General features: G+C 36.1%; 1 protein-coding gene across 3 annotated transcripts; it reads left to right on the forward strand.

The window, feature by feature from the left end:
* The first annotated feature begins 680 nt into the window (after positions 1-680).
* Ap1s2 (adaptor related protein complex 1 subunit sigma 2) lies at positions 681-24,940 on the forward strand. 3 transcript variants are annotated; one of them, XM_041639923.1, is made up of 6 exons: positions 711-888; positions 2,949-3,127; positions 8,192-8,300; positions 9,954-10,091; positions 23,900-23,908; positions 24,655-24,940. In XM_041639923.1, exons 2-6 carry the CDS (start codon positions 2,949-2,951, stop codon positions 24,700-24,702), a joined length of 483 nt encoding a protein of 160 aa, XP_041495857.1. In that variant the 5' UTR covers positions 711-888; the 3' UTR covers positions 24,703-24,940. The 3 variants fall into 3 exon arrangements, with proteins under 3 accessions (XP_041495859.1, XP_041495858.1, XP_041495857.1); XM_041639925.1 differs by lacking the exons at positions 23,900-23,908; positions 24,655-24,940 and adding an exon at positions 13,260-13,334 and having other exon boundaries at positions 681-888; XM_041639924.1 differs by lacking the exon at positions 23,900-23,908 and having other exon boundaries at positions 692-888.
* The last annotated feature ends 146 nt before the right edge of the window (positions 24,941-25,086 follow it).

A 25,086-nucleotide genomic window follows, 5' to 3' on the forward strand; every position in this document is an offset into this window, starting at 1 on the left:
GGACTAAGCGCCGTCTGGGCTTTTGCAGTAGAGAGCGGACGGCAACTCCTCCAGTCCGCCGCACTGCTGGGTGAAGCAAGCCCTGCAGAGTGGCTCTTGCAAAGCTTGGGGCGAGAAGTGTCTGGGCTAGCTAGGGCTGGAACAGTGCAAAGGAAAGGAGGGGCCTCCCTGCAAACGCGGGCACCACAAAAGCGCTGACTTGTTTTCCCCAGAGTTGCAGCCTTCCCGTCCTTCCTCCCACCATCAGCATCGACTGTCACACCTCCCCGCCCAACCCTCTGGGGACCCGGAAAGTCACTGGAGCTCGAAGTCAGCTCTTTGCAGTGCGGACCATCCTTAGCCTGCACCACAGGGTCAGCTAAGGGCGCCGCGGAACCCCATCCTCCCGCTACTAAAGGAGGCAGGACAGCAGCGCGGGCTGTGTCCCGGCGGCACGGGGAGAAATACGCAGCGTGTCGTCCTCCCCCCCCCCCCCCCCCCCCCCCCCCCCGCCGAGGCCGCTTCCGGGTCACGTGGCCAGACTTCCGGCCCTCGCCACGCCTCCCCGCGGCAATTTGACCAATCGGCTTTCTCGCTCTTGCAGGCAACTGCTAGGATACTAGAGGCAGTTGGCGCCCCCTAGGCAACTTGGCGCTCATACTCCGTCCTCCTGCCCGCCTCTCTGCTCGCCGCAGCCCGGGCTCCTCCTCCGTCCAGCCTCCGGGGCGGGGACTGTTGGCTCGCCCTACCCTTGCAGCCTGAGCCTGCCGTCCGCCAGACGGGTCCCATCCAGGCGGCACCAGGGCTTCCCTACAACAGCACGGAGATGGGGGCTTCCCCTCAGCAGCCGCCGCTGCCTAGGTCTCCTCAGCCGGCCAAGCTCCGGCGCGTCCGCGGCCCGCGGCTGCCGTAAGTGTCAAGGGGATCCGCTGAGGTGGCAGGGATGGGAAGAGGGAGAGGTGATCGGGCGCGCCCCCCGCCGCCCCGTGAGCGCCCCGACGACCCCACCCCGAGTCCTCCCGGGGCGCCGCGCCCCAAAACTCACTTCTGGCGGCGGTGGAGCCCCGCTCTTCACTCTGTGGCGCGCCAGTGATGTTGGGGCTGGTCCTTGGTTCCGCGGGGACCCCGAGGCACCTGTGGTTCACCGATCGCCTCAAGTTTGGCGGGGCATTTGGGGGAGGGGCCGGGGGTAGCAGCGACCGAGGACTTGGCGCCCCTGGCGGGCCAGCGGATGCCATTGTCTCTGCTCCACTCCTTGCCGGTCACCTCTCCTGGCTTTGGGCAGTGATGGAGTGTGGTCCCGGTAGGAGGGGAGGCGTCCAAGACTGCGGGACCCCAGGGATGCTGGACTGGAGCCCATTCCAAGGCTGAGCCCATTGTTGCTTTTTGTTTTGTTTTTGTTTTAATACTAATCTGAAGAAATTTTTGTCCCGAGATTTGCGGCAAAATCAAAGCGAGGGAAAAGGAATACTTGTGCCAGGGCTTTCGCCCCATGTTAGCACATCATTTGTTTGAAGGAAAATGCGTGGTTTCTTCGTCCTACAAAGTGGTAGGGCAGATACTGGACCCTGCTACAGATAGCCTGGAGCACACTCCTGTCGTTAGCAAACCCTCTCCTGGTCACCAAGATTTAAGAAAACCCAATCGTTTTCTTCCCCAAGTTCTAGTAACGGTTTGCGTTGAATGTCCAGTTGATGCTTTACTTGTCCTCTTCGAATGCCGCTGTCTTCAGAACTTATATGGGCGGCACTTGGCTAGCAATGAATTATATAGCGTGTTGTGTGTGGGTAATAGCCAATTTTAACTTTACTAAAGTTAAATGGCTACGCCATAAATTTCCGGATGTTTTCTTGATGCCTTTTTGGGATATTGCGAGATGAATTTCCTGTTGAAATTTAGAGCCAGTTTGATTTTATATTAGTTACGTAAATTCCTCTTCCCGATGTTCAAATTTAAGGTGGTGTAGTGAATATTAAGAACCTGCCTTGGGGTCTCACTTGCTCTGTCGCTGTTAAAGGAACTTAAAAGGGTTAAAAGAGAAATCTACCTGGACTTTACCTTCAAATTAGCTTTACAATACAGCTTGCTTTTATCCGTTGAATTTTAAAATACCTGCTTTAGAAAACTAGCCTGACCAACAGTCATGCAAATGCTAAGTAAATCCATACAAATTAGCTTCAGTATAAAAACACACTAGAATCCAGCATACATTCAAATGTGTTCTTTTTTTGTTTTAAAATTAGTATTCTGTGAAATGTCTCAAAATTTTGTTTTCTTTATTTTTTTTTAATTTAAGTATTCTATGCCCTGTCTCAATATGAGTCACTTTTGGTCAAGCTTTTCAGACTGGTATTCTCTTTCACGTACATTAACTCAGTTCTTGAGTGCTTATTTGTGATAGATGGATTTTATAAAAGTGAAATGCAAACATAAAAATCAGGCTTTTGTTAACAAAAATGTGTTGTTTGTGATTAGCATTCCGTTTTGCTTAAAATATGCTAGCATAAATTGAGGGGAGTGCTTTAACTGATGAGTAGTCTGTCTGCAAGAAATTCAGCCTGAAACTACAATGGCCTCAAGGTGAAAAACAGGTCTCCTCTTTCCTAGAAATGTCCTTAAAGTAACTACCTGGTGTCTCCAGTTGTCCTTGATGCACAGAGAGTGTGGAATGTGTAACAAGGGAGAAAATTGTTTCTTAAATTATCAGAGTTCTTGTTCCAAAATTTCACTGGAGCTTACCACCTATTCTTATTTCCACGCACTCTCTTCCACACTTACCTACATAGCATCGTTAGAAGACCTTTCCAAAAGAATTTTCTGTTGTTAGAACCTGCGTAGAAATGTTGATGGCTTACTAATCATTTGGCAGGGTGTTTAACTGTATCCCCAAAGCAGCTCTGCAAGCCATGTGATCTTAACAGTTTATCTTAGGTAATTGTATGTAATCTTGATTTTATTTATCTTAACAGATGCAGTTCATGTTGCTTTTTAGTCGTCAGGGAAAGCTACGGCTGCAGAAATGGTATGTCCCACTCTCAGACAAAGAGAAGAAGAAGATCACAAGAGAACTTGTTCAAACCGTTTTAGCTCGGAAACCTAAGATGTGCAGCTTCCTGGAGTGGAGAGATCTGAAGATTGTTTATAAAAGGTATCATTTTGTAAAATTTATCAGAAAGGGGAAATCAATGCTAGCATTATTTCAGATGGGGACATTTCAGACTTTTCTGTTGATAAACAAGGGTTAACAAATATTTAAATGAAATAAGTTTAAAGGAAAACTTTCCAAAATGGCTGTTTTGATTGCTTGCCTTAGACTGAAGTGCTAGCAGCAGGGGAATCATTTTTAAATTAATTATATAATTAAAGACAATTATTCATGCTTGGTCATCGTTTTAGAAAATAGTCAATGGATTCATTTCATTACGGGGTTAATAGGGTTAGTATTTTAAATTTTTAAGTAATTTGATAAATTCAGGCATGCATAGACAATAGTATGATGATCCTTTCTCCCAACAAATCCATAAAGATTTATTTATCAAATAATTGATATTTGGCATTCATCTTTATTTTACATAATGTTTTTTGAGGGAACATTTATTTCTTCCCCATTTCCTGCATTTCTGCATATAAAACACTGTCTTGATAGTGTGTAGAGAGAACAGTATGGAATGCCATGAAGGTGAAGAGAAATCATGTTTTCTTCTGTTTTCTGTCACTACATTCCAAGTATGGATGGATTTTGTGGTGGAGGAGGTGCCAGGGGAAGAAATTCGATTTATAGGATAGAAAAATCATCTTAAATACTTTAGGCTTATCTTTATTTCATAGTGAATTTCATCAGTTTGGGTGGAGTTTTTATTCAATGTTTGGATTGGTACTTGTTGAGAAAGATCATAGAAAATCACAGCATTTGAGAACTGGGAAATGCCTTAGAACAATCTACACACGATAGATAGATAGATAGATAGATAGATAGATAGATAGATAGATAGATAGCCAGCCCAGGGACAGAATCTTTTCTAAAACAAGTAGAAATCCAATTGCTTTTGCGGATCAGAAATAAGAACCCTGTACCCTGGCTCAATTGACCTCTGCTGTCTGCACTAGAGATGGGTCTTCGATTTACAAAACATGGTTACTGTTCAAATTTCAGTTTATAAAAGATGAGAATTTGGAAATAGGTCACATACTAATGATGGACATGGGGCTACAACTTAAGGTTTAAGTGTGGAGGCAATGGTTTTAAACAGGTGTGGAAGGAAATAAGGTTAGATTTGCATTTCTCAGAAGATTGCAGTGAAACCCTGGCTGGGGGAGTGAAAGGGGCTGAGACTGGCACCTGCAGGATCAGTGGAGAACTACATGATAATTGGATCCTGAGCTGAGAGGCTGGAAGGGAGACCTGTTACCTAAGGAAGTTTGAGAAAATTTGGTCACCCCAAGAAGCAGAAAGCCAAGAGCAGCCAAAGAAAGAGGGAGTGGTATCACCTCCACTTCTAGGGTTTGGCTTATTAGTAGAAAGGTAAGCTAGAGAATTTAGTTAATTTGGGGGCAAGTTGATATGGCCATATTTGTTCACTTGGCTCTCTGATGGGATGTGGTAGGCATAGCCATGAAACTTGAGGGTGAAAATTAGACTTTATGTATTAAATCACCAGCATTCTGGTGCAGGTGGAAGGGCTAAAGAGGGGGCCCACAGATCGAAATGAGAAGCAAAGGATTGGTATTAGGTCAGTAGTCAGGAGCAGAGAGATTTGAGAGTAAGAACACTAATGCCGGCTGTTGCGTGAAGTACAGTAAAAGTGAAGAGCTTTTTAGAATCTTCTAGTGAGCATTTCATGCATTGCCTGTTGCCAGAACACTGTCAGTGAAGTAGAGACAGGATTTTTAATGTAATGAGGTGAAGGTGGAAAGGTAGAGAAATTGAAACTGCATGGATAGAATATTTGGGAGAGCTTTGCCAAGGACAGAAGAGGTGATAACTGCCCATAGACCTGGATTCTGGAATCCTGGATAGGGTTTATAAAAGGTGCGAGAAGTTTAAGCTTATTTCTAGATAGTGAAAGGAGTCCCCCGTGTGGAGGAAGAAAATCCTAGCAAGAGAACAGAGCCCATGAATGGGCGGGCCATTCAGAGGAAAGGAAACATCAGGTTGGAGATCATACACTTGCCACTCAGCCTCTTCCTGCAGATCTCCCCACCTTTTTCAGAAATTACAAAAGAGAACTCCAACCTGATCTGATATTTAAATCAAAGGGATATTTTTTTTCAAATAAAATTTGGATTTAACAAAAAGAAAAAATAATTTTATTGGGATGTTTCATATACAAAATGTAAAATGTTTTTCTGTAGGCCCCTCCTATTTCATACTGAAAACATCATCTACTGCAAACTTAACCATGTATTTTGTTATTATCAGGTGATGTGTTTTCCCTGCTCCGGCTGGAAGAGATAAGACCTTTTAAGGCATAGAACTTCTACTGAGTTCCTAATAAATTCTGCTCAAGCACTTTCAATGTTTCTCTTAGCATGTGTTTTTTATATCATCTTTGTTCATTTGTCCCTGAACATTTGGCATACATATTTTCCCTTTGTGGGAGGAAGTGGTGGGGGTACAAGGATAATGTAGTTGAGAAGACAAGCTGAAAAATTTGAAGACTTACGATATGTTCCCATGTGCCATTACCTAGTTTTGTGACTTTGAATATTTTGATTTTTTTTGCCTTTGTTTCCTCATCTTTAAAATAAATGCTCCCGAATATCCACTAGAGACAGAACATTATATGCTTAGTTGGTGCAACATTTTATAGTAGAGGCGATTGAATTTAGGCCTTTTAAAATTAATTTTAAAATGCATCCCCATGTTACCAGCTTGAGAATTTGTTGAGGGGTACTTATTGATTTTCTTTACTAACAAAAGAAATTTTAACGACATACCAGTGGGTATTGAGAATAGTTTAGCTACATTCATGCACGGTCAGCTGATATTTAGCTGACTGCAAAGAAGTCATGTGTTTTGAATATAAGAATAGGCACTTTCAGATGTTCTGAGTGCCAGTAATTAGAGTAAGCCCTAATCCATGGTGCTAAAAATAACTAAACATACCTCTCTTCTTACTAGTCTATTATTAATTTTACTAAGAGAACAACATGAGCTCATATTGAATTTTAAAGCACCATTTGGTCCTAAAAATAGGGAGTACTCTTCAGGTTTTCTTAGTAATCTTTTACTAAATCTGTATGGCATTTTTTATCTCTTTCCCTTTCTCAAAGTTCTTAATATTGAGCATATTTTAATTTTAGCCAGGTGCAGGATTATTTTAATACACTTCACAGCTGTGGTTTTTAATTGAAAATTTGGGCTCCAGGGTCAAATTTCTGTTCTCATCCAGTTACTCAAGCCTGGTTCTCCTATAAGTGCAAGTAATAATGATATCTGGTAGGAATGTTATGGGATTAAGATGGTAAAATATGCAAAAGCCTTCACTAACATTTAGCACCTCACGGATAGTGACTCTCTCTGTGGTACCTGCTATTGTACTTCCCCAGCTTTCTGAAGAGGTGTTCTTCTCATGCTAATAGCTGTCTATTCACCTGGAAGAAGTAGTTCTTTAAGTTGATGCCTTTTCCTCATTCTTAGTGAAGTAAACATTTAGAGGACTGAAGCTATTAGTGAATGATATAAGAGATACTGGATTTGATTTCTAGAATGAAAAAGAAAAAACTCAAATACTAGTGGAGGAGTTCAATTTTTTTTCTTTTAAAAGTATTTTTGGCCAGGCGGTGGTGGCGCACGCCTTTTATCCCAGCACTTGGGAGGCAGAGGAAGGTGAATTTCTGTGAGTTCGAGGTCAGCTTGGTCTACAGAGCTAGTTCCAGGACAGGCTCCATAGCTCCTGAGAAACCCTGTCTCAAGAAACAAAGTATTTTTGATTGGTACCTAGATATATTAGTCCTGCTCATTTTTAAATTCATGGTTAGTATACTTTAAGACCTTTAACTATTTAGTTGGTATTTAACTATTGTTTACTTGTAAACAAAGAGGCAGTATTGTAGATAAAAAAAAAGCAAGGAGATACATACTGGATGCTTAACAGTAGCATGGGAGACGTTTGCAATAAAGAATGTTACTTCACATTTACTATTAATTATCTCTGTAATAGGATTATTTGTTATTCTGTTCAGTTCATAGAAATAACTTGTATCTGTCTTTTGGTCTGTCATTTTTAAATATGTTCCTTTCATCTTTAGTTTTCATAATTCAGAGAATTTCCTATATCAGTGTTTCTCAACCTGTGGGTCACAGCCCCTTTTGCAACACTCTACTTCCAAAAATATTTACATTACAATTAACAACAGCAGCAAAGTTGCAGTTATGAGGTAGCAATGAAAATAATTTTATGTTGGAGGGTCACCACAACGAGAGGAACTGTATTAAAGGGTCGCAGCATTAGGAAGGTTAAGAACCGTTGTTCTATATCATTTGTGCCACTCTGGAGATGCTGTTGAAGAGCATGGATTAGGGAGGGTGGAGAGTTGGAATAGTCTTGCTTTTTAAATACATAAACAAATAAAGGCTATGATGGGAACAAGAGGAAGTTCTTTGCTCAAGTTAGAGATGGTGCCCTGTTTTGTCTTTCCTGTTTTTTTTTTTTTTTTTTTTTTTTTTTTTTTTTTTTTTACTGGGGATGAGGGAACACATTGAAATATCTACTCTGAAAGACCACAGGCTTGCAGATTTGAGATTTCTGTGTATACATTATTCTTCAATGACATATTCTAAAACAATGACAATATCTTCAATAAGCCCGTCAGTTGGGATATATTGACAGCTTGTTTTCTCGCCATTTGCTTGTAGTTTGAATCAATCACACTGTATATTTAGTTCTAATTAAGTAAACTAAAGAAAAACTGGCTCAATTATATTTTTAAATGCTCAGAAAGCATTCTGAAAAGAAGAGCAAGATCAATTACTCCTTCTAAGAGACATGATTGAGTTATTCCTTTTTCTCTTTTCTTTTTGCTTGTGTTTTCCAAAATTTCTCTTGTACATTTATTACTTTTGTAATCTAGGAGAAAACAAATTTATTTTAAAAGAAGAATAAATGTAATTATAATAAGCATGAGGACTAGTACAACAGGACATTGAAAATATATTTAGAAAACATGATTATAGGGGTAACATTTTTTCTGTGATTCCGTTTCATTACAGATATGCCAGTTTATATTTTTGCTGTGCTATTGAGGATCAGGACAATGAACTGATTACCCTGGAAATTATCCATCGTTACGTGGAATTACTTGACAAGTATTTTGGCAGCGTGAGTAGTAGTAGATTAGTTTTTATCTTGTCTCTGATAAGCTTATTATTTGGGGATTCTAACTGTGAGGAGAGGCAGGACTGGCTATTTGTTTATTTATTTATTTATTTATTTGGTTGGTTGGTTGGTTGGTTATAGCTGGTTGGATATTTCATTTGTATTTTAATAAATAATAAATAAAGCTTGCCTGAAGATCAGAGAGTAAAACAACCTTACTGCTCATTCTTACAGACAAGGCAGTGGTGACACACACCTTTAATCCCAGTAGCCACACTAGTTTGCCATAGAAACCAGGTGGTAGTGGTGCATGCCAGCCCTAGAGAGGAATATAAGATGGGAGGAGACAGCTCTCAGACACAATCTCATTCTGAGATTCCTGGAGGCAGTATCATCATTTCAGACTGAGGCAGAGGTAAGAGCCAGTGGCTGGATGCTTTGCTTTTCTGACCTTCAGGGTTTTTACCTTCTGGGTTTTTATTAATCATGCTACAGTTGATTAGTTGGTTTTTCAAGACAGGGTTTCACTGTGTAGTCTTGGGTATCTTAGAACTCACTCTGTAGACCAAGCTGGCCTTGAAATCATAGGGATGCACCTGCCTCTTCCTCCTGAGTGCTAGGATTAAAGGTGTGTGCCACCGCCACCCTGCACTGACTCTTATTTCTTGTCAGTGCATCTAGTCAACTTTCAGAATCTCTGGCCCTGCAGATCTACTCGTTTAATTATAATAGTGAGAATAAGTTTTAAAATAGTAAAATTGAGGGGCTGAATAGATAGCTTAGTTGGTGAAATGCTTACCACACAAGCATGAGAACCTGAATTAAACCATAGTATGCACACATAAAAAGCCAATGCTGCCTCCTACTGCGGCTACTTTTTAAGTTGTGTATGGGTGTTTTGCCTCCATGCCCGTCTATGGATCACTTGCACTCTTGGTGTCCACAGAGGCCAAAAGAAAGTATCAAATCCCCTTGAAGTAGAGATACAGGTGCTTGTGAGTTATAATATAGGTGCTGGGAATTGGACCTTGACACTCTGGAAGAGAGGAGACAGTGCGTTTAACTGCTGAGCCATCTCTTTAGTCCCTAACTTTGACTTTTATTTCCAGGAGGATGGAGACAGGTAGATCTCTGGAGCTCACAGAACAGCCAGCCTTGCCTAGTCTGTGAGGCCTAGGTCCCAGTGAGAGACCCTGACTCCCAAGAAACAACACCCATTTGCACACTTGTACACCAGACACACACACACACACACACACACACACGAACACTAGTGAAATAGAAAAGTCCTATTGCTGACATTTGCATTCTGGAAGTGTGAAGTATAGCTTTCAGAATCATTAGCAGCTTAATCACATTACTCAAGAAATACATCCTTAAAGATTGGTTTCTATGAGTGGAAAATTATTGGGTTGACTACATAGGGCGTGTGCAGAGCCAGATTTAACTTGTAGGCATTGTGTTGTCAAGTACTTGAGATTTGAAAATTAAAGCTTATTTAAATCAATGGTGCTTAATCAGCAAGATTTCCATTTTGAAAAGAATTAAGATCAGTTCAGTCTGATCAGATTTTATTCATTACCTAGTAGTGAATAAGCATCTTTAGCTTAAGTTTTAACAGGCTTTGTTTTGTCTCATTTTGCTTTTGCTTTTCAGGTGTGTGAACTTGATATCATCTTTAATTTTGAGAAGGCCTATTTCATTTTGGATGAATTTCTTTTGGGAGGAGAAGTTCAGGAAACGTCCAAGAAAAATGTCCTTAAAGCAATTGAACAGGCTGATCTCCTGCAGGAGGTAAGCTACTTAGGCTCCTGAAAAGAAAACTAGCATGTTTTGCTTTTGCTAGGGAAATCTCAGTCATCATTCCTACAAGTTTCAGAAATTACTTCAAAGCATGCTTGGTATGTAGTGTTCATGTACAGTTTGACTGGAATATGTGTCAGTCACATCAACTCAGTTATCTGTGGATGGATGGTTCTCCGTGGAGATGGCCTGCAAGTCAGGCTGATTTAGACAACAGACTACTTGAATTAAAATAAGTAAATGAATAAATAGAAAATAAATGTATATATTAAAAGGGGGAAAATTGGCCAAAAATAACAACATTGGAGAACTCCTCATCCTTTGTTTTGAATTACTTAAAATCCCCCCACCTTTTTGATTAGTGTGGATAATTAGGAGTTGACTGTGAGATTATGGCATTTCCTTTCCAAATTGGTTCATGTTTTCATTTCATGTCCATTAAGTGCAAATGTAGCCAAGCAAATGTTAGTGTTTTCTAATTATGCTTTTTATAGAACCCTCTGGCTTTGCGTTAACAAAATTAACTTAAGATAAATTTGCACTTCTCTTTGTTCTTTTGAAATAACTAACCATGTTCTGTCAAAACTATTATATTCCTATCTTAACTTCCATATCCCAGAATATAGCAACCCCCTTTCTCTTCTAATTGCCTTCAACATCCTGAGCTAATTCATGTGCTTGATGCTTAGGTACCAAATTAAATTATGGGTTAGAACTAATTGTGGTTGTTACAATATAGAAAGTTTAGCATGAAAATGGGTTAGTAAAGAAAAAATAGGTATTTTCATTATGGTATATATAAAACCTTGTGTGTGATATATATATATATATATATATATAGATATATATAGATATATATAGATATATATATATTATAAATGAATATTTGTGTCCCATGGGTTCATTTACTAAATTGTTGAAAGTAGATTTGTATTCTTAGTTTATTTTAACCTTTTATTACATACCTATTATGGCTTTAATTAGTAAAACAGACTTTAAATTAAATTTTTTTCTAGCATTTCTGAAATGGCTAGCTTTAAAGGAATGACTAAGGGGAGGAGAATAACTTGTTCTCTGTTAAAATTTCTTTACTTTTGGTCTCTGTGGTGGACGGAACACCTAGTGAATCCTCTATCAGTCAGTCAGCTGGAGGGCCTGTGTCAAGTTGTGTTGATATCATCCAGAGTCTACAGCTCTTAAACGTGAGGCAGTGAACTGTGTGTTTAATGGTGTTGTAGTTATCAGAAAAATGGTTGGTGAGTGGAAAACTGTAGTATTTCAGTGACAGCCCCTCATGCTATCTGCTGTTTGGTAGTCAAATGAGCACAGTTTGCCATGGTGGCTTATTAATTGATTGCAAACATGTCATTTTGGAGGTTTGTAATTTTAACATCAGGTATGCTGACTCCAAGAGTACATTCTACTGTTATAATATTGGTTTTAAAGTTAGCATCTCTTTTTTGTTGTTTACTAATCAAAGTTAGGAGAAGAAAACAGTATCAAAAAAGGCAATTATGTCAAACTGGGGATGTAATGTAGCTCAGTTGGAAGAGTGTTTGCTTAGCTTGCATGAAGCCCTAAATTCAATCCTCTACTCAGCATAAACCAGATATGATAATATGTGCCTGTGATTTTAGCACTTGTGGAGAGACCGAAAAATCAGGAGTTCAAGGTCTGGGGTACAAAGTAAGTTCTGAAGGAAGCCTGATCAACCTGAGGCCCTGCCAAAACATGAAAAATAAAACTAACCAAAAGATAGGCCCCAGGATTAGGAATTAGAAATTATTCATATTTAAGTCTTGTCTTAATAATGTCTAATTATTATAGAATTATAATCTCTTGTGTTAGAACTTAGTATTTCTTCTGTTTTTCACCATTTTCTGGTTAATTCTTTGTTGTTTTTAAGACATTTTTAAAGCCATTAAAGCTCAAGTTTTGCTTTTAATGTGTTCCTAGAAAGTAATGCTTAGGGCACTGATATCTTCTTATTCCTGAGTTACTTTCTAAGTGCTACTTGGAAATTGCTCTATGCTTTATAAGACAACAATGGCATAGTGTGTATTTTACCCTATGAAGGGGGTACAAAGCATTATTATAGCAGTGTGTGCTATTTATTACCTCTAGGCCTGAGGATATTCACTATTGTCATTATCAGTACTTTGAACCCTTTATTGAATATGTAGACTTATAGACAGTATTTTCTCAGAAGTCTCCTTGTTAAGATTTGTTAAAATACCTAGGTCTATAATAACTTTCTAGATCTTATAATTTGAAATATAGTAGTCACTTCATCAGTGTCCTCAGGTGATTTTTGTTTCTAAAATTGTTCAAGTATAACTAGTTTAGCTTAATGTATCCTAAAATTTGCAGTAAAAGTACTAGAAACCTAATCTAAATGTAATTTTTCATGTATTATAACTTTTCTATTTAGTGTCAAAGCTTTATTTGGAGTATTTAAATTATTAAATATAATTTTGAATTAACAGTGAACTTTATATGTTGGCTTAAATAGTCTATACAAGTTATAATAATTTTGATTTTATATATTTTTATAAAATTTGTGAAATATATATATTCCTATTCTTAATTCTATTCAGAAAATTTATTAAAAATTTGCTTTTGCCCAATTTATATAAATATGAAATTTAGGTAGTCTTGCATTTTATGGGCAAGCAGGGCAGATGTCAGTGTTTAAAGTAGATTTTCTTCTGTTATGCTGCAATCAGTAATAAAAACAAAATAAATATATATCTGAATAATAACTGTAAAAATATTAATCAACATTGTGGTTTAATAGTATATTTTTCATATTTGACATTTGTGGACCAATTCTGTGTTTAGTTCTTTTGGTTGCATGAATTCATTATTAGCTTTGGGAGGGAAAGCCCAGAAATTGGCCCATTATCCAATTTTTAATATTTGACTGTTAGAATTTAAAACATGTCATATCAAAATGCCACTGGTACTAAAGTTGATTTTTAAATTAAGCTATGACATGCTGAGATTAATAAAGTTATATTTCCCTCCCCACATAGCTAGTTTTTGTGTGCTAAGGTGAGTTATAATGATGTAGCTGAACTTATTTTATAACCACATATATTGATAATTCCCCTGTGAAGTCAGCACTTACCAGTTTTTCTCTGCTCCTTAATTTTGTAGAGCCAGAATGAAGAATGGGGAGGTTTGTCTGAGGATATCTTATGATAAAGAGCAGTCTAAGACTTTAGTTCCTTTGACCCCCAACTTATTTATTGGTAACTATTAGCATTTTTGTGGCATGGATAAAATGGCACTATGCAGAGACTGTTGCACGTGAGATGATTTCAAGTCCTTGCTTGATCTGTGAAGATCAAATAATTAAATATTAGGCGTTGGGCTTGTTATAACCCTAAAGGTAGATGCATGATGGTGTTGATCAGCGCTTTGAGATGTGTTGACCTTTTTTTCTTATACTAACAGCATCATTTTAAAATTTGTGGGGATTTTTTTTCTTTTGAGCTTTGTTTGCTGTTGGTATTGTTTCTCACTAAAGTAATCCATGAAATGGAAAAGAAGTGAGGTGCCAAAAGCAAGCACTATACTCATGAATTTGCTTCTACTTGAAGATGGTCCACTTTATGAACAGATTCACTGGATTTGCAGATGTTTGTCTGACTCGTTTAGAAAGCACTAGTCTATGGAGAATTACTCCTGCTAAAATTGATTTGTTTTAGTGCCGAGGCCTGCATGAAATATCTTAATAGTCTGCTATGTCTTTGTGAAAGTAATCAATCTGTGGGACTGCATAAAAATGGAAAGGTAAGAATTTTGAGAGAAAACTGATTTCTTTAAAGAAATGAGGTTTTTATAATAACATTAGGCAAATAAGTATTTCTAGAAGTATTTTATAACATGAAGATTTAAGTTTTTCAAAAAATTAAACCTTCCTAATTAAGAGTATTTAGGCATGTTAGTGAGATTCACAGATATTTTAATTGTTTTAAAAGCATAGATTTTTTTTCAAATATATACAATATCATTTAACAGCAAAACACATTTTGTTATAAATATTTTTCTGATTTGCTTTAAGAAGACAAAACCCCTGTAATTTTTTTCTAATTACCATTCATTCATGTTATAACTCTTGAGCCTAAACTCTTTCTTTAATTGGGTTAAAAGTTAAGGCTATACTTATTACTGCAAGAGGATTTAAATGTAGGTCTGCTAGAACAGATTCTGGAAAAATGAGGTTTTATTGATGCTTAAAATAGACAATCTAGAAGCGGGCAGATACACAAGACATAATAAATCTCTAGCTTTACTTTTAGTGCCATGCAATATGACTAGTGTCATTGGCGTCTGCTTTTCAGATTGTAATCATTTTTATTCTATATAGTTTTAGTCAGTGTTTTCCTTTGTTCTTTGGAACACCCCCCCCTCCCTTGTTGTTTCTTTTCTAACTCATGGTGAACAGCTCTGGCTACTCTGAGCTCTTTGTTTCTTGTTTGTTTTTACAGTGCCTGGGGATGGCTAGAACTCAGGGTAGTACTTGTGCTAGGCAAGCCCTCTATCACAGACCTGTATTCTTAGCTCCACTTGGCTTTTTCTAGTCATTAAAAGCCAAAATAATTTAAATATCAAATTATTGTAAATTTGATCTTGAAATTCACTAGAACCCATAGTAGTAAATACAATTTTATATCATAGGGCATACCAAGTACAAAACAAAAATTATTGAATAATATTCCCATTTCTGGCTTTGTTCTCTCAGTTTTTCTATTCTACATTTTTTAAGTGCTAATCTTAATAATTGATTTCATGATCCCAGGTTTAGGACCTGCTAAGAGCATATTCCAAATGATCAGTTTTTTTCATTAAACAGTACTTGATGAAAATTTTAGGTTTGATGTTATACTGACATTATAATTTGTTTTGTTACCACTGTGCTTAAAAATTAATCCCCACAGTAGAAAAATTAGTAAATACAGGCTAATACACTAGAATATAATCTTATCCACCAAGTAGAGCCAATTTGATAAACTCATACATTCTCCTAGGAATGACATGGGGCAGTCGTGCACATTCAGGGTACTTTGCGCTATGCATGCTCAGACAAATTCCTGGTTGTTGGAGTGCATTGTGACTGGCATCTACTAGGTAAAGACCAAGGACACTGCTAAATACCTTATTCTGTCCAGGACACACCCACGAAAGAATTATCCAGCCCCGAAAGTCAGTTGTATTCAAGTTAAGAAACCCTGACTTAGCCACAGAGAAACCCTGTCTCGAAAAACCAAAAAAAAAAAAAAAGAAACCCTGACTTAATTTAACATCTTGAACTAAAATTTCATTTTCGTTTATAAGCTGTTACATCTTTTTAATAGTATATGTAGTATTCAATATAAATAATGGTTGAAAATTAATCAGAACTAGAAAGGAGTAGAAAAAAACTTTATAATGTGAAAAGAATGTATGTTAAAGAAAACATAAATGGCTATTTTAAAAAAACATCCTTGTGATTCATATAAACTACCTTTGCCTGGTAACTAGCAACTGGGGAGATAATCTACAGGTGCCTTTAGAACCTGGCCCACAGAAAAGCTTATGGGATGTCACTGAATAATCTAATTTCCTCAACAACAACTAGATCTGTTCACTTCTATTAAGGTAATTGGGTTTTTATGTGGAAACAAGATTGAATCTACCCTGCAGGCAGGCAGAACACTATTGAATTTTCTGCCGATTTCCTCATCCACTTTTAGATGTGACCATTTCTTAAAGGAAGAATAAAGTGGCCGGAATTTACATATACAGACTTCCTTTGTTACAAACTTTTTGCTCTGCCTCACAGTTAGTCTTGAACAGTTTGTTTGCAATTCTGATTCTAAGAAATCATGTTTAGAAAACTGATTAAATTTAGGGTATTTGAAGGCAAATACATCTATACTAGAATAAACTTAAAATATTTTAGTCTAAGCTAATTTTTCTGTTGTTTTATTTTAAAAGTATAATTAGATGCCAGAGAAAGTAATTTGTCCTTCGTATCTTATAATTAACAGCTTTTAGAGTAGCATTTTTAAGATAAAATAAAAGTTATTCCACTTATTTTTAAGGCAAAAATAATAGAAATAGATGAGTAGACTGGGAGGAAAGAGCAGAGGGTCTGACTAAGTCAAGGATGAGAAAATAAAAAGTCTTTACTAAGGGAATACAAATTAAAATACCAACTAGCCCTTTAAAAATTTTTTTATTGTAACAGTTGTATTCAAGTTAAGAAACCCTGACTTAATTTAACACCTTGAACTAAAATTTCATTTTCATTTATAAACTGTTACATCTTTTTAATAGTATGGAATTGTTTTGTGGTGTCTGTTTTATGATCAAATGTGTAATATACTTTTTGTCACATTAGTTGCACATCTAAGAATTGTATCCAGCTGAGAAATGTATATGTATACATATGTATACGCACCAAGACATAGGCTCAGCATAATATTTAGCCATTGGAATTTACCCAAATGTCCATTAGTGAAGAAAATTACAGTGCAATCATACCTGCAGTTGCTAACATAACTGTAAAATAAATAAGACTAAGTTTCTGTGTAATGATATGGAAAGATACTCAAGACATATGAAATGACAAATGATCAAGGAGCAGGATATTGACTCTATAAAGCGCCTCACTCCACTGTTCTAAAGAGAAAAATGAGCATGTAGTTAGTATTGTGAAGGTTTTGGTAGAAGAATGCTGCTGTTGAATGAGGGTTCACATTGTGATATCACAGATGGTAAAAACCTGAGCAGAAATTTGCTAAAATAAAGTTTCAGCAGACAGAGTATAACACTTTGAGCTTTTGTCCATTTTATACACTAACCATCTGGAGCAGCTATAAAGCTCTTGCTACTCATTAGTAACTTAATGTTAGAGAAAATCAGTAGGGGCCTGGAGAGCTGACTCGATGCTTAAGAGCACTTGCTATTCATCCAGAGGCCTGGGTTCAGTCCCCAATACACACATCGGTATGTAATGTATGTAACTCCAGCTCCAGGGTAATCTGACATCTCTGGCCTCTGCAGGCACTTGCACTCATGTATATACTTACATGCAGAGACACATGCCTACATATAATTAAAATAATAGAAATAATTAGAAATATAATTCCAAAGAAAATCAATAGAGGTTCTTATTAATTTACAGATGTTCATAAAGCAGGACTGCATCATGAGCCCTATCATCTAAAAGGTACCTTATGAACTGTTCTCAGTTCGATTTTTAAAATTTATTGTTCAAAATAGATCTTAGTGAATTTACTCTATTGTGTGACCCTTTGGAGCTTCTAACTCAAAGAATAGACAGACTTAAATAAAATGTTGAGCATAAGAAGTTTGCATGCTTTGCCACAGAATTCAGTTAGGGTCAAATATAAAAGGAGCATCGTGTTATAAAACATGAGATAAAATCTACTATTTTATAACACAAGAAGTATGAGCAGACACTCCTTTAAACATTGCAGTAAGGTGATAAACTTGAAATCACACTTCCTTATATTTGCTTTTCACTAAATAGAAACCATTTCCTCTGAGATTCTGTTGAATCATCTTCTAGGTGCCAGTGAATCCAAAGCTCAGATGGTTGTTCCTCATGGTACAGTCGGTGTCACAGTTAGCCGTTCAATCCTGAATATCTAACACCATTAGCTTACTTAAGCATCTCTCAGTTCAACAGTAGTTAAGCAGATGCAATTGCTAGTTTAAGAGTCTTGAAACTCTCTTGTTAGTTTTACGGATGATTTAGCATGGTGAATAACTAGGAAATTTCATGGTAGTAAGGTTTGTCTTTTTTTTAAGACAGATGGTTTTGAAAACAGATCAAAATTGATTCTTGTCTGCTATGTTTGACATCTTATCATGCCACACTATATCTAGTCTTTCTTATAGTTTGAGAATGAAATTATTCTCAGTGCAGAGGAAAGTTGAAAAGCATATGTATTGGGAAGGAGCTCATGCAAAGAGTGACGGCAGTTAGGAATAAAGGGAAAAGTATGCTAGATTGAAAGGGGGATAGGGGCAGAGTCTGAAGCCCTGGTTTTAGGCAAGAAAACATTCCCTTTGTTATAAGGTACTCATGGAGTAAAGCTGGAGATCTATTTTCCTCATGAGCTAAGTGAGCAAAATTGAGAAAGTTCTTATTTTCTTGGGCTTGAAAAATATCATCTAGAGGAGAACTACTGGGGACTGGGGAGAAGAGGAGATAACAAGCAAAGTATGGGACTTGGCAACAGATTCAATAAAGAAAAATTAGTACTGAACAAAGGGATTGCCCAAAAGTGATGGCCCATTTCAGGTTGAAAATAATGCATTTCTAATTCTTATTCAGAAAAATTGATCTTGGCAAAGAATCTGCACTAAGGAAAATTAGTGGTTTATGCTTATATAATGCAACTAGATTACATTTTTCTCAGTACTATTCTAGCCTTTATTCCTACTTAATTTAAATCACCAAAATTTGAGTATATTTGTAAGTTCAGTTTGATGGGAGATATATATATGTTTCCAAAGGAAGAGCAAAATAGTAGACCTAGCTGTGCGGGTCTCTTGTATGCTGTGATAAGCTCTTACCATTACCTCCCTAGTTCTTACATTTTTTTTTTACTCAAAAAAATGTACTGGTAGTATGAAGGTTCAGAATACTTAAGTTTATGTTGAATTTACTATATATCTTTTGCATATGAAGAGAAAAATGTTGATACAGACATAGTTAAATCTTTGACTTTAAAGCCCAGCTTTAAATGTTAAGTAGTCATTAAGGCTATAGCAGTCATTATCTATAGCAGAACTTCTTCAGATGTTCAGTCTGAACAGGACATCTCCTATATCCTAAAGCACCTAAAAGATTTACTGTATATACCTTCACTGATTTTTGCACATTTTAAAGGCTATTTTTTGCTGCTTTTCCAATGAAGAGGGGTTTCTTCCTATTAAGAATATTATTGACAATTGATGGGTACTAATTTCTTGTTTAAGAACAGTAATATGAACCTTTGGCTTTTAAAGATTAGTTTGACTTATCAACCATTTTGTTTTCCAAAGGGTAATTTAAAAAAACAACCAAAAACCTGTTACTTAAAAAGTGACGGCAATGCCTGAGGTGGCCATATTTCAAAATTGCTTATATAGAATTTTTGTCCTTGTAAGTTTTCTCTAGGAAGGAATGACTGTATTTTATTATAGTTTTTATTTTATTAAACTATTTTATTAAATTTTATTTTATTATTTAATATATTCAGCCCTGTTGGAAAACCACCCTTCTCCTTCAGTGTGCATAAACCTTTTCATTGGTTGCTTTTCATATGATATATTAAAGTTGAGAAATCAGAAAGTTTAAAAAACTGTAACATAAAAGCAAAGAACTGGTATTGAAGTATAAGGTTATTTGAGACTTAAACTTTTCTTGTTCTCTCTCCAGAACACAGAGACTATGTATCACAGCAAGAGTTTGATTGTGTATAAGAAAGCGTACTAGAATACGAGCTGGAGTACAGACATGCATCAAAATGTAGTAGGCTATATGAATTCAGTTTTAATTATAATTTTGTCAAGCTTATTATTTGTATTTTGGCATTATTTGGAAAGCTAATTGCATTTAAATTCCAATGGATAGCCCCTATTATTTCATTAAATTGATGCTTTGTAGGAAAATTTTCCCTATAATAACCCATAATTGGGATTACTGATTTACTGCTGAGAGTCAGACAAAGTGTTTTTAAATACAGTAAATCATTAATGCTGTTAGTACAGAATTAGACTTTCCCTGTGAGAATGAAAACTTCTATAAGAAAATTAAGCACTGGGCATTTATTACTAATATTACGTTACTTGTTTGTTTTATCATTACACTATTCTAAATGGTAAAGGGGCAGCTTTTATAGTTCCAACTTTAAAATCAATCTGGATGCTGGAAAGTGCACTTAAGACTCTAACTTGGGTTGTCACTTTTTGGTATGAGAACACCTAATATTTTGTTAGATATATTTGTAGGCACAGACATTTAACAAATTTGGGAGATTCCTTAGAATAATTTTGAGGACTTAAAAATTAATCTGTAGTCTCAAAGTCACATTTTTTTTAGCTAAGTCAACAATTAAAAGCTTTCCTTGATACTTAAAAATGCCATATAGTGACTAGTTTTAACTTGCTCTTGGGGGAGCTTTTCTCTGGGATCTCTCCTTATTGTAATAGGACCCTAATGAATGTAACACACGGGTGAAAAGGGAGTATTCTAACTGAACTTGCCACTAACTAGCATTGACTTAAACTGGCAATCTCTTCAGATTAGTAGTAAGTACAGTGCTTTAGGATTCTGTAGAATGTAGGTCATTTTGTTTACTGTTACATAGTGTGAACTTGAAAAAAGGTAATTCTGAACTGGGCATTTTTTAAGAACATAAATGTTCAGCCAAAAACCAAAGAGCAAAAGTAAATTGATGCTTTAGATAACTTTACTGTGAACTAAACAATCTCAAAATATGATTGTGTCTCCATCAGCTTGTATACTGTGTATAAGAATTTATGCATTTCTTTTGTAGCCACGCCATGAATATTTTAATGTCCCTGTGTACTAAATGACTGCTCATCAACTATGCAGAATTTCAGAGGAAATAGAGAACTGATATACTTATGAAAGAAAATGTCCTCAGCTTGGTGACTAATTCTCCTGTAAAAAGATAAAAGGCATCTTAGAGCTAGTACCTTTGTGATTGTATTTTTTCTGTGCACATTCCTAATTCCATTTTCATTCTGTATATGATATTGATATGTAGTTTATTTCTGTCTACCACTGTTTCTTCTTGACAAAATATGACTTGTGAATATTTTAATATCCTAAACACATACAAGTTTTCATTAGTAAACCATCTGTGATTAATCTTACGAGAGTATAACAGAAAGGCTGGGCAATCACAAATGTTTACCAAAGAAAATACAGTTAAGAACTCAGGCAAAATTAGCAGCACCACAGTATTTAGTCCATTGTTGAAGAAAACCAAGCTTTATTTAACACTAAGATTATCTTACAGTTTGTATGAGCTAATATGTTTGACTATCACATGAAAGTGTATGTTGAAGCAATAAAAGAAAGAAAAGATCATTTACAATTATATAAGGCCCAAGGCTAAAATATTGAATTTTCAAGAAATTTTGTAGTGCTAATATATGGTGAACCACATTTATGCCGTGTCAAACAGTCCCCTTAAGAACTATCAGAAAGCTGTGTCACAGTCTCCTGAAATGTTTGTTGCTCCGTAACACTTTTGAAGCAGTAACACTGAGCCTACTTATATGATACAAAAATTCTTATATTCATTTTCAATATCCAAATATATTTATTTTATTAGTTAATGGCTTCCTAATTAATATATTAAGCCTTTTAAACACTCAGTGCTGTGTTAACTATGGTTGTATATTTTTGAAATATTAAAAATTTTTAATAACACTTAGCATATTTTATTATAAAAACTACCAGGTAACTCACTGTTTAGAGTTTAAAGCCTAAGTAAATTATCATTAAACAATAACTTCAGAGGCATGGTAGTGTATACCTGTCATTCTAGCATTTGGGAGGCTGAGGCAATAGGAAGATGAATTACTATCTACCTAGAGGGTCCTTGTCTCAAAAGACAAAAATTAAATATGCCAAAAAAAACTACCCAAACCAGTTTTCCACTAAAGGATCTGTGAAAACGTTATAGGAAATGTAGTTATTAGGCAGCTGTATAGATGAACTATCTCCATTACCATCTGAAGCATCACATCACAAAACATTGGTCTTTCATTTCCATTTTTCACATCCTCCCACCCTACATGTTCATCTGATTTTAATGTTGCATAAATATGCATTGTCTCATGCCTGTTTGTTTTGGATGCTATGTGCTGAGCTGTAACAAAATGTTGCGCTTTTGTGGGTGGGGTATCTGTAATACAGCTGCTTGCTTTAAATTAGCAGATTCTGAATAGCTTTACCTGCATGTCTAAAATAAAGTATTGCATGTACTTTGTCTGATGTGAATGACTTTTTTCTACTCCATCCTTTTTGATAAAATAACATTTTATATTTTCATTTTTCCAGGTAATTTTAAAATTGTGATTTTTAAAAAATAACATAGAATTCACTATTTTAACCATTTCTGAGCCTACACTAGTGATAAGCATATTCATATTGTACAAACAGATCTCCAGAACTTTTTCATCTTGCAGAACTGAAATTACATAACGCATCAGCCAACCACTTCCCATCTCTCTCTCTCACTGAAGGAAGGCCCTGGTAACAACCATTCTATTTTAATCATTTCCCTAAATAATTTTGAGCTACAATTTCAGTGGGAACTTGTAAAAATTACATTTTGTATTATTAACAGTTTATACAAACATTCAGCTTATCTAGTCTTAAAGGAATAAAATAAAATGTGTAAATTAGGTCTTTTAGATAGGACATATATTTTAAATAATGCATATTCAGAAAGCAACATTATTCTCTTCAGACAAAAGACAGTGAGCACCCTGGAGAAATCTGATTACCCAGGGAAGTTATGGGCCATTTTTATCTAGATGGGCTGAGAATATAAACTGTATAAAATTCAGTGTGGGGATTCTTTAACATATTAAAGATTGCATGAAGTTTTTAAAATGACTTAATTTTAAATTCTCATGTACTTTGTCTGATGTGAGTGACTTTTTTCTTCTCCATCCTTTTTGATAAAATAACATTTTATATTTTCATTTTTCCAAGTAATGTTTCAAGTTGTAGTTTTAAAAAAAATATCAGAATTCACCATTTTAACCATTTCTGAGCCTACAGTATGAAATAAGTTTAGTAATTCAGATGTCACTCTCCATGTATTTGTTAAAGCCAAACATTTTTAAGCCTAAGACATTGGCATCACTATTCCACTGCCTTAAGAAATTATCATGAAAACAGACGAACCAGAATCCCATACAGAGCACTCATTTATCAACCTCATACCCACTTGTGTCCATTTCATCTCTAATGCTTGTGTGTATTCCTAGCACATCAGTTCCACAACAAACAAAATGGAAAGTACTTCATTTTGTTTTGGGCCTACCTCAGCTTTTCCTAATGATCGGAGGGGAATCGATGCCTTCTTAATAATTTGTTAAATTAGATCCAAAGAAATTTTATACTGGATGGTTCATAGGCCTTTTGTCTCAATTTTTAGCAAGCCTATTATTTTTGTTTTTGTACTCCTTGCCATCAAAAGCCAAAAATGGACTTTTTGATGCCATACACTTCCCCACATTCCTAGTTAGGTGATTACATTCTTGTGGCAATGTTTACCTTTTTCTTTTCTCCTCCATCTTAGATCTGTCACCTGATCACATTGAAGTTCAGCTGGGGGCAGGAGCAAGTTTACTTCATAGATTATACTACCTTTTGGAAAAATGTCCTTTCACTAAAGCTGATTTTCACTCATTTCTCATTACTAGACAAGCATACTAACAGGCATTCTATGAACTTTTTAGGCTATAATATTAGTACTAAATGCTAAATCCCTACATTTAGATTTCAGTAGTGTAACTATCAGCTAATATACTTAGAAGCACTTTCTTTAACTCAGGCATTGAGCCTTAAACGCAATCTCAACACATGAAGGTAAGTACTATTTTTGTTTTCCAAATATGGAAACCACAGTAAGTCATTTAAGATTACACTATGTAGTGCATTTCCTACCATTCAACCTAACATTCTAAGAACTCTGATGTAATATACTTTTCCTTTTCCTTGTTTTGTGCTGTCTCCTGATTAGGATGCAAAAGTAAGTTTATTATTGGATAACAAAATCTCACATTGTTTTCATCTATTAAAGGAACAATGTTGCCTTTTAATTATAAAACTGCTAGTAATAGTTAATCACTGACCTATGTGGTCCCTTTTTATTTTTGTAGTGTACAAAATTGGCCAGTTTGGAAAATTTTAACATACCTTTTTTAGATTTGGGTGATTTAGCTTTGACATTTAAAAACAAATATTCATTCTTATACTAAGATGAAAAGGCTTTTTGTTTCATAGTGTTTCTTCTGTATGTCACCTCCACCAGTGCCAGTGGTTGCCCAAGGGAAGGCTAGAAAGGTGGCTGTTTCTAAACCATTTGCAGTAGACAGTTAAGAAAACCTAGACATTTCTCTAGATAATGTGCGACAAGGCAAACCTTATTCAAAGTTCTAGATGACTCACTAGAAATTGTGAAGAGGGGCTTTTTATTTGGGAGACATATTGAATTTTAATATTTTCTGTATATAATTTCATACATTGCTAGTCAGTTTACAATGGGCTTGATTGCTTTTTGTTATTGCAGTGGTGCCTAGCTCAGAAATTAGGTATTTAGTAAATGCTGAAAACATTCTTCAATGTTTTAGGCATCCATCTTTGAAAACCACTGGCTGTCACTAATAGAATTGCCTCCTTCAATCTCTGAAATGAGCATGCCCTTCATGTGAGCTTTTCATTTCTTAAAACTCTCCCTCTATCTGCTTACCAGAGTCTCACATTTTTCCTCCACAGGAAGCTGAAACCCCACGCAGTGTTCTTGAAGAAATTGGACTGACATAATTGTCCTCCCTTGCTGATGACTTCTTGTGGCATTTCACATACTGTAGATGGTCACTGCCTCTCATGTCCATGTTAGCTAATGGTGTAAGATGATGTCTTGTCAGTATTACTGTTTTGCTAAGCTGCTTCATTCAGGCCTACCCAATTTTTTTTTAAAGGGAACTTTGGTTAATCAAATGATAAATTAAGGGACCTAAATACAAATTAGAAAGATGTAGAAAAAGTAACACTTCTGAAAGTCAGTCTCATAATTATGTGCATATATAAAAATGATATGTCTATATTCATGTATACCCAACAATCTGGCAAAATACATTTACTACTATACTTGAAAAAGGAAACTTAAATTCTGTGAAACCTGGTTTGACGAAACCAGACTTGAGT

Source organism: Microtus oregoni, unplaced genomic scaffold (assembly GCF_018167655.1).
Source record: "Microtus oregoni isolate MIOR12 unplaced genomic scaffold, Mior012 000061F_ref0000440, whole genome shotgun sequence".
NCBI lineage: Eukaryota > Metazoa > Chordata > Mammalia > Rodentia > Cricetidae > Microtus > Microtus oregoni.